At 53.0% G+C, this 10165-nt stretch overlaps 1 protein-coding gene across 1 annotated transcript; it reads left to right on the forward strand.

The window, feature by feature from the left end:
• Positions 1–4545: 4545 nt before the first annotated feature.
• On the forward strand, positions 4546–7514 carry LOC123121824 (fasciclin-like arabinogalactan protein 1). Its single transcript, XM_044541891.1, has 2 exons — positions 4546–5461; positions 7117–7514. Exon 1 carries the CDS (start codon positions 4660–4662, stop codon positions 5458–5460), a length of 801 nt encoding a protein of 266 aa, XP_044397826.1. The 5' UTR covers positions 4546–4659; the 3' UTR covers position 5461; positions 7117–7514.
• The last annotated feature ends 2651 nt before the right edge of the window (positions 7515–10165 follow it).

Here is a 10165-nt window from a genome sequence, read left to right on the forward strand (position 1 = left end):
AATCGGGCCCTTGAGGATAACTCGCCCAGAGAAACGATGCCGGCAGCTCACCGGCGGCCAGGTCGCCGGCAAGGTGAAAGGAGGCGGCTCGGCCGCCTCGTTCCTCAGCGCAAGGCAGGCGACGGACTGGGTGGCGGAGTTCCATGCCGACCGCTGCCGCTGCTCCTTGCCATGGCACGCAGTGGCCCGTGCTCCTGGACGCGGCAGCCCGAGCCCCTGGCCATGGCGCGGCTGGTGTCGACCCGTGCTCCTTGCCGCGACTGGTGGCAACCCATTCTCCTTCGCGCTCTTGGCGGCGGCCCTTGCTCCTCGGCGTCGCGGGCGCGCTCCTGGCCATGGCACACGGATGGCAGCGACCCGTGTTCCTACGCTGCAGCTACTCCTCCGCGCGTCCTTCGTTCCTGCCGTCATCCTTGTCTTAGCGCGTGACGGAATGTGGAGGTGGCCGTCGGCGGGTGGGGGTAGTCGGGTAGGGGGGAGGAAGAAGAAAGAGCCAGAGAAGATAGAGGAAGAAGAGACAACTTACACGGGGTCCCCCATGTAAGGTAACAATCAAACAAAACGGCCAAACAAACGGATTGTTTAGGGGTGGACCCGACCTGTCATAAAACAGTTTAAATCGCTAGTAAGGAATGTTTTGGGTTTTCTGAAACAGCTGGCCGCTCATCTGGTAGTTATCTGAGAAAAATTAAAAACCGATAGTTTTTTAAAACCGTAGCCTGTAAAGTAGTAGTTTTATGCTATTTACTCGACTTAGAGACAAGTCGTGTCTGAAGAAGGAGGGGGTGTTAGCGACCCAACTGCACCTGGGCGAGGAGAAGCTGTTGGATAACGTAGCAGAAATTCAAAATTTTCTACGCATCACCAAGATCAATCTATGGAGTAATCTAGCAACGAGGGGAAGGGGAGTGCATCTACATACCCTTGTAGATCGCGATGCGGAAGCGTTGCAAGAACGCGGATGAGGGAGTCGTACTCGTAGCGATTCAGATCGCGGTTGATTCCGATCTAAGCACCGAAGAACGGTGCCTCCGCGTTCAACACACGTGCAGCCCGGTGACGTCTCCCATGCCTTGATCCAGCAAGGAGAGAGGGAGAGGTTGGGGAAGACTCCATCCAGCAGCAGCACGACGGCGTGGTGGTGGTGGAGGAGCGTGGCAATCCCGCAGGGCTTCGCCAAGCACCGCGGGAGAGGAGGAGGAGGGAGAGGGGTAGGGCTGCACCGAAAGAGAGACGTTCTCGTGTGTCTTGGGCAGCCCAAACCTCAACTATATATAGGGGGGGAGGGGGCTGCGCCCCCCTTAGGGTTTCCACCCCCAAGAGGAGGTGGCCAGCCCTAGATCCCATCAAGGGGGGGCGGCCAAGGGGAGGGGAGGGGGGGCGCCCCACTAGATGGGCCCTAAGGCCCATCTGGACCTAGGGTTTGCCCCCTCCCACTCTCCCATGCGCCTTGGGCCTTGGTGGGGGGCGCACCAGCCCACCTGGGGCTGGTCCCCTCCCACACTTGGCCCACGCAGCCTTCTGGGGCTGGTGGCCCCACTTGGTGGACCCCCGGGACCCTCCCGGTGGTCCCGGTACATTACCGATTTCACCCGAAACTTTTCCGGTGACCAAAACAGGACTTCCCATATATAAATATTTACCTCCGGACCATTCCGGAACTCCTCGTGACGTCCGGGATCTCATCCGGGACTCCGAACAACATTCGGTAACCACGTACATACTTTCCCTATAACCCTAGCGTCATCGAACCTTAAGCGTGTAGACCCTACGGGTTCGGGAACCATGCAGACATGACCGAGACGTTCTCCGGTCAATAACCAACAGCGGGATCTGGATACCCATGTTGGCTCCCACATGTTCCACGATGATCTCATCGGATGAACCACGATGTCGGGGATTCAATCAATCCCGTATGCAATTCCCTTTGTCCAACGGTATGTTACTTGCCCGAGATTCGATCGTCGGTATCCCTATACCTTGTTCAATCTCGTTACCGGCAAGTCTCTTTACTCGTTCCGTAACTCACATCATCCCGTGATCAACTCCTTGGTCACATTGTGCACATTATGATGATGTCCTACCGAGTGGGCCCAGAGATACCTCTCCGTTTACACGGAGTGACAAATCCCAGTCTCGATTCGTGCCAACCCAACAGACACTTTCAGAGATACCTGTAGTGCACCTGTATAGCCACCCAGTTACGTTGTGACGTTTGGTACACCCAAAGCATTCCTACGGTATCCGGGAGTTGCATAATCTCATGGTCTAAGGAACTGATACTTGACATTAGAAAAGCTCTGAGCAAACGAACTACACGATCTTGTGCTAGGCTTAGGATTGGGTCTTGTCCATCACATCATTCTCCTAATGATGTGATCCCGTTATCAACGACATCCAATGTCCATGGTCAGGAAACCGTAACCATCTATTGATCAACGAGCTAGTCAACTAGAGGCTTACTAGGGACATGGTGTTGTCTATGTATCCACACATGTATCTGAGTTTCCTATCAATACAATTCTAGCATGGATAATAAACGATTATTATGAACAAGGAAATATAATAATAACCTATTTATTATTGCCTCTAGGGCATATTTCCAACAGAAGCCACGGTACCGGGCCGGCCCAGGAGAGAGAGGAGGCCCTGGAGAAGGATTAGTGCGCCCTATTGGCAGGCTGTGAGCTTCGGACCCCGGCGAAAGGCGCCCGCACACTCATGCCGCCACGACGTCCGATGGAAAATCAGAACAGCCGTCTCTAGCTCAACCCTGGAGCTCGCGTCGCCGTACGCCGCGCATTGGATCCGGGGCTTTTGGCGGCTCGCCGCCGTACATCGCCCGTGGCTTTCTCGATCGTTGATGGCCGCCGGCCCCGCCCTCGCGCCGCATGCTTTTTTTTGCGGGGAAAAATGAATTCTCGTTACTCAAGGAGGCTTCTCAGCGAGAGCCAGGTTTACAACAAAGCCCATCCCGGCAGTAAGCCAGACTGCTGTGCGCAGAGTGCTACGGCCATAGGCGGCCAGCTCATGACTAATCCTGTTCTGCAGACGGCTACAAAGAGTAAAAGAGATCTTCCTAGCATTGCTTCCAGCCAACCTACGAATCTCCTTTATAAGTGCATGATGTGACGATCTATCCATCTCGCGTGCTTTTCCTGCCGCAGGAAGCAGAGACCGGGAAACAGGGCCGCACGTTACTGTTGGATAACGTTTCCCGCCAGAAAAATGGCCAATTACACGCATAGAAAAATGGCCAGTATGATAATGCAAGATCGAAAGGTATATAGTACTCTATATAATTACTATTTCTCTCAAGGTTTTTCGTGTCTATGCACCTGGCATTGGCGACACGGATCTTTTAATCCCCTGTGCTTCTCCGACGCGCAGGTTCTCTGGGTGGCAGTTGGGACCTGTACTGGTACTGCTGTCTAGGGCGGTTGATGCCATGGGCAGTTGCGAAAGCTCGCTTGCTCGCGCCATGGCCGGCGCTCGATGTGGACCGGATTTTGAGACAGAAGAGATGACCTTTCTTTCTTTCTTTCGTTCTTTTTTTCTTCCCTCATCCTCACCACCCCTTTTGACCCCGGGGATACGTTGCCTCGGCATCCGTTCTTCCAGCCTGTCGACCTCCGCACCACGCTGCCTTGACGATAAAATTAACCGAGTCCAAAAATAAATCACTCCAAGAAATATGCCGTACCACTCGACGAGGCCACTGGCAGAACACAAGTAACCGACGGAGCAACTGTTTGCGCACACTGCGCCCGGCTAGCACCGCAGAGAAAATCATTAGCACCGCAGCCGCAGATGGCCATGGATTAGACATCACAGCTATCAAGTCCGTATAACCGTTTCATGATCAGTGTGCGTTTGGGGTCGCCAGCCCGGCCGGACACAATTAGTAGCGGTGCGTTTGGATAAATGGATTTCACTTGAATTCAGCCTGTCGCCTGGCCCCGCCGCCGCACGGCTTGCTGTTCCTGTTCCAGCCCACTCAGCGGCGCCAGTGCGCCATGATTTCTCTTCTCCACCGTGATTGCTCCACGCACGCTCCAAAAGAACGGCAAGTTGCCGATCGAATGCATAAACAGTACCACTCCTCCTACTACCCGAGAATATACAGTGCTATTACTACTCGTCCATGGAGTAGTTCGCAGTTTTTCCATTTCGGTTTCGTCACCTTTTTTCGTATTCAATACGGGCAGATGAGATCTAGCCAAACCGACAGCCACAAGGATCGACCGATCGATCGAGGCCAGAAATGAACAAAGTAGCTAGGCATGGCATGCATGGAGTGCACGATAACTCCATGCTGATGCTAATTTTCTCTATACGAAAAGAACACCATTTGTGCTCGTCACTGCTACATCCAACGCCACAGAGATCCAAACCGAAGGTGGGAGATGGAGAACAAGTGGAAATACGTGCAAAAAAAGCTAGTGTTACGCCAGGAAGTGAGAGAAAGCAAACAAAAAAAGCGTTGGAAAATGCATGGCGAGCTTTGCCAACTACGCGCGGCACGGCAGGCATCTTACCTTAAACCCCAGTGCCCACTGGCCAGGGGCATGGGCGCCACGCTCACGCTACATATCCGGGCGAGCCGAGCTAGCTAGGTGCACGCCACTCTCAGTCCACACTCCCCTCACGCTCCGCACAATGCGGTGCCTTCGCCTCGCCGTCGCGCTGGTCTTGCTCGTCGCGCTGCCCCTCGCGGCCGCCGCGGGGGCCAAGGCCAAGGCCCCGGCCGCCCCGCCGGCGCCGCCGAACGCCACGGCGGCGATGGCCAAGGGCGGGTGCAAGGCCTTCGCGGCGCTGATCGCGGCCTCGCCCGACGCGGCGTCCACCTACGACGCGGCCGCGAGCGGCGGCATGACGGTCTTCTGCCCCTCCGACGACGCCGTGGCGTCCTTCATGCCCCGGTACAAGAACCTCACCGCCGACGGCAAGGCGTCGCTGCTGCTGTTCCACGCCGTCCCCGTCTACTACTCGCCGGGGAGCCTCAAGTCCAACAACGGCGTCATGAACACGCTCGCCACCGACGGCTCCGCCCGGAACTACAACTTCACGCTGCAGAACGAGGGCAACGTCGTCACCATCAAGACGGGCGCCTCCGGGGCCGTCGCGCGGGTCAGGTCCACGCTGCTGGACACGGACCCCGTCGCCGTCTACGCCGTCGACAGGGTGTTCGAGCCCGTCGAGCTGTTCAAGCCCGCGCCGTCCCCGACCCCCGCGCCCGCGCCCTCCCCGGCCGCCGACGCGCCCAAGGCGGGCAAGGGCGGCGCCGCGCGCCACCGCTCGCCCCCAGCCGTCGCGGACGCGCCCGGGCCCGAGGCCGAGGACACCGCCCCGGCGGACCAGAAGAAGGACTCCAAGAAGAGCGCGGCCGCCGGCGCGCCGCGCGCAAGGTGGCTCGCCGCGGCGCTGGCGACCGTGGCCGTGGCTTCCACGCTGGCTTAGGGTATTTTATTTCCCTCCCTGGTGCTTGATCCGTTGGCGTGATCGATCGTGGTGTGACGGCGTGCTCGTGTAGTGCTTCTTCCGCGGAAGACATACTAGTTGTGTGCTCGATTTTCATCTGCTTTTTCTTCTTCTCTTTAGATGTTCTTATTATCCGTGAGTTGCCGCCATGATTCTGCTCGTGCTACTACAAGAGTACAAGACCACGCATGAGAGGTTTCATGCCATCTTGAGCTCCCCAGACATTGATGTTCTTTTGGTCGATCCGGCGACCGGCGAGTGAAACCTTGGAGCGAACTTGCTCCATGCCGTGTTAACGGACGAGCGTATTTTGCGAATTCTCGTCGACAACATGTTTTGAGTGACATGTTCCTAGTCCTACAAAGTCAATTTGTGGTTGGAGCCAAGTCTCAAATTATCTATGGCGTCTTCGTCAGATCCTGTAAACAAATGCAACGACGACGGGTCCGTTGCTTGAACGGCGCGCGAGCTTTCATTCATTTCTTGGGACTTCAGCTGTCGGTGGATGCTTTGCCATCCCCGGCTCAAGCAGGTCAAACAACACAAACCACACATGAAAGTAAAAGTAGTGCAGGTGACAAGGAGTAGAATAAAGAGAGGAGGAAGGAGCGGTGAAAAAGCTTGGCCCGGGCTGATGCTGATGCATGGCGATCAACAGCGAAAGAAGAAGAGAAGTTACAGCACCTTCCATTTCGGGCTTTCGGCCTAATTATATCCCCCACATGGAGCGCTAAAGCTTAGCAGTGAGAGTGATACCGGCACGCTGGGCCTCCGCCGCTGCCGCTGGCCCACTACGCACGGGGCTCTAGGCGTAGCCCAAACATCTTTTGGTGCAAGAGAGTGGTGCTCCTCTGGATTGGACGGTGCACCGAGACGAGACGATTTAATGAACAGCAGTCAGCAATCATGTGTCGGCCGAGCAATCTCGTGAACGGTCGAGCAGTTCCCGCGGTCCGGCCGAGGTTGCCGACACGCGCGCGCCACCACCGCGACACCAGCGGCCGAGAAGAGCCATGCACGCCTAAAGAACGGCCACGGGCACGGCCACGGCAACGGCAACCCGCGCGCACGCCGATCGGCAAGCCATCCGCACGCACGCGACGACGGCGAGCTAGTTCGTTAACCAACGCCTGCGCACCCACCCACCCACGTAACGCGCGCGCGCACCGGCGCAGTCATGGCTCGCACGACGCTGCTCCTAGCCGCGCTCCTCCTTGCCGCCGTGGCCGTGGCGCCGCTGGTCAGGGCCGAGAGCGCCGCCGACGCCCCCGCCCCTGCCGACGCGCCGGCTGCAGACGGCCCGGCGGCCGACTCCATCGACGAGTCCGCCTACGCGCCGGCCGTGGAGGTCAACAGCTTGGCCGACACGCTGTCGCCGGCGCCTGCCCCCGACGCCTGAATGGATGATGACGTGTACAGTTGCAAGGATCTGTATTCCTTTTCCTAAGTAAATCATTCATGGTTGGATTTTTGGTTTTCCTAGGAAAGCTAGATGGATCATAGCAGTAGGAGTTGTTGCGGTGTCGTGGGCTTTGTGGAAATCTAGAAATAAAGCATTTTTTTCAAAATATTTATCCCTGCGATCCTTCAAGCATTATTACGCAATCTGCTTATTGGCCAAAATTCTGAATACAGAAATGAGAACAACGCGGGGTACAAGTCAAAGGAGCAAGGCTTCTGCTGCAAGTGTTAACTGAGATCTTCAACAAGCCCAGAAGCTGGGCTCCAAGCCTCCAATGGTCCTTCGCATTGCTGGTTAAGTTGTTCATAGACGTTCAAGTTCTTAGTCTTCAGTTTGGTCTTTGTTGCCGCTGCTATGTAGATGTTACTTGTGACAATTCTCGTTTAGGTATAGCCGAGGTCTTATCAGCGTTCTTTCACTATGTGGCCCGAGAGGCACATCTGTAAGAATGAAGTTAGTAATAGTTTGTTAGTGTGTGAGTTTGTTAGACAGTTTGGCTGGGATATGCAGGATGTTGCCGAAATCTGATCGCGGTGAACACTCGATGGTTGGTGTGTATTATCAAATTTCAAAAATGAAAATTTGGGGGAAACCTCTTAATTCAAGAAAAAGTATATCACTCATATTCTCTGAAAGAAATAAAAGTTGTACTGGTCATGTTGTAGACTTTAGTTTTTGCCTAGTTTTACTTTGGTATCGATTGACCAATCTCACTTGTCGCCCATCGTGTTTCATTGGGCCCACACACCGCTCAAGCTCTTTCTTATCCCCTCACATGGAGCGCTTTCCTAGCCATTCGTTCCACCGCGTCTCTCTCTTCATGTGGCCAATATTCTACCCTGCCCCAGTTGCATGTCCCTCACCATGCAACTCCACTCGACCCAATTACATGTTTATCATCGACACGTACCTTGCCCTCTGCCCTCGGACCCAATAGCAATGTCCATCCTCAACATGCAATCTGCGCCCTCCCAAACTCGACCCAATTGCATGTCCATTTTTGACATGCAACTTGCCCCAACGAACGGACCTAATTGTATGTCAAACCTTGAGACACAACTCCACCCGACCCAATTGTATATGTCCACCCTTAGCACAACTTGCCCTCCGACCCCGACATAGTTGCATATCTACCTTCGACACATAACTTGCTCCTGAGACGACCCAACTGCATGTCCATCCTCCACAAACAACTTGCCTCCTCCTCAATCCCAACACACAGTTGCATGATAAACCTTGACACATAACTCCATCCCGACCTAGCATTGGTATGCAACTTGCCCCAACCCGACCCAGTTGCATGTACATATTCAACGTCCAACTTGCTTCTCCCCCTCACTCGGCCACGACCCAATTACATGTCAAACTTGACACACAACTCCGTTGATCCAGTTGCATGTCCAACCTACACATACAACTTGCCCTGACCCAACTTGTCAAACCTTGACACACAACTCAACCAGACCCGATTGCGTGCAGTTTCGACATGTAACTTGCCCACCAACCCGACTCAGTTACATGTATGTACTCGACACGCAACTTGCCCCCCAACCTGGCGTAGCTGCATGCCCACACTCGACACACAACTTGGCCCTAATGCCGACCCAATTGCATTTCAACACTCGACACTCAACATGCCCCTCAACCCAATCCAGTTGCCTGTGAACACTCACATGCAACTTTCCTCCTGACCCCGACCTAGTTGCATGTACAGTACGACTACAACTACAAACGCGGGCAATTTGATCAGTTTTAAATATGTGAAACCTTTTTTAAATAACATTGAACATATTTTAAATGCACAACGAATTTTTTGAATACACGAGTAACAATTTTAAATACAAGTAAACATATCTTTTCAAATACGCGATACATATTTTTAAGTAACGTTCAACAAATTTTAATGGATGATGAACACTTTTTAAATATTTGATAACATTTTCTAACGAACATTGTCAATTTTTGCACGACGATCATTATATCAATACTTTGGTGGATATTTTAAATACAATTTGATTTTTAAATACAAGACAAACATTTTTCTTATAATGATGATTTTTTAAATGCACATTGAACTTTTTAAAAAATACATGATGAACATTAAATTTACGAGATTGTTTTAGGCCCATGGACATTTTTAAGTTTCATGGATACTTTTTAAAATTTTGAAAACATTTTAAATTTTTCATGATTTTTTTATTAACATTTTTAGTTGTGCACACAACACATATGTTGAAAGATCGTGAATGTCGCCTAGGGGGGGTGAATAGGCGCTTTAAAATAATTACGGTTGAGGCTTGAACAAATGCGGAATAAACCTAGCGGTTAATTTGTCAAGCACAAAACCTACAACAACTAGGCTCACCTATGTGCACCAACAACTTATGCTAAGCAAGAAAAACTACTTAGGTGATAGCAAGATATATGACAAGAAACAATATGGCTATCACAAGGTAAAGTGTATAAGTAAAGGGCTCGGGTAAGAGATAACCGAGGCACGCGGAGACGACGATGTATCCCGAAGTTCACACCCTTGCGGATGCTAATCTCAGTTTGGAGCGGTGTGGAGGCACAATGCTCCCCAAGAAGCCACTAGGGCCACCGTAATCTCCTCAAGCCCTCGCACAATGCAAGATGCCGTGATTCCACTAAGGGACCCTTGAGGGCGGTCACCGAACCCGTACAAATGGCAACCCTTGGGGGCGGTCACCGAACCTGTACACTTTGGCAACCCTTGGGGGCGGTCACCGGAACCCGTCAAATTGCTCGGGGCGATCTCCACAACCTAATTGGAGACCCCGACGCTTGCCCGGAGCTTTACACCACAATGATTGAGCTCCGAACACCACCAACCGTCTAGGGCGCCCAAGCACCCAAGAGGAACAAGCTCAAGGGTACCAAGCACCCAAGAGGAACAAGCTCAAGGGTACCAAGCACCCAAGAGTAATAAGCTTCTCAACTTGTAACTTCCACGTATCACCGTGGAGAACTCAAACCGATGCACCAAATGCAATGGTAAGGGCACACAGAGTGCCCAAGTCCTTCTCTCTCAAATCCCACCAAAGCAACTAATGCTAGGGAGGAAATTGAGACGAAGAACAAGAAGGAGAACACCAAGAACTCCAAGATCTAGATCCAAGGGGTTCCCCTCACATAGAGGAGAAAGTGATTGGTGGAAATGTGGATCTAGATCTCCTCTCTCTTTTCCCTCAAAAACTAGCA

Source organism: Triticum aestivum, chromosome 5D (genome assembly GCF_018294505.1).
Source record: "Triticum aestivum cultivar Chinese Spring chromosome 5D, IWGSC CS RefSeq v2.1, whole genome shotgun sequence".
In the NCBI taxonomy this organism is placed as follows: Eukaryota; Viridiplantae; Streptophyta; class Magnoliopsida; order Poales; family Poaceae; genus Triticum; species Triticum aestivum.

Coding starts and splice junctions, on each gene's coding strand:
- LOC123121824 (XM_044541891.1), top strand. CDS start 4,660: ATGCGGTGCCTTCGCCTCGCCGTCGCGCTGGTCTTGCTCGTCGCGCTG.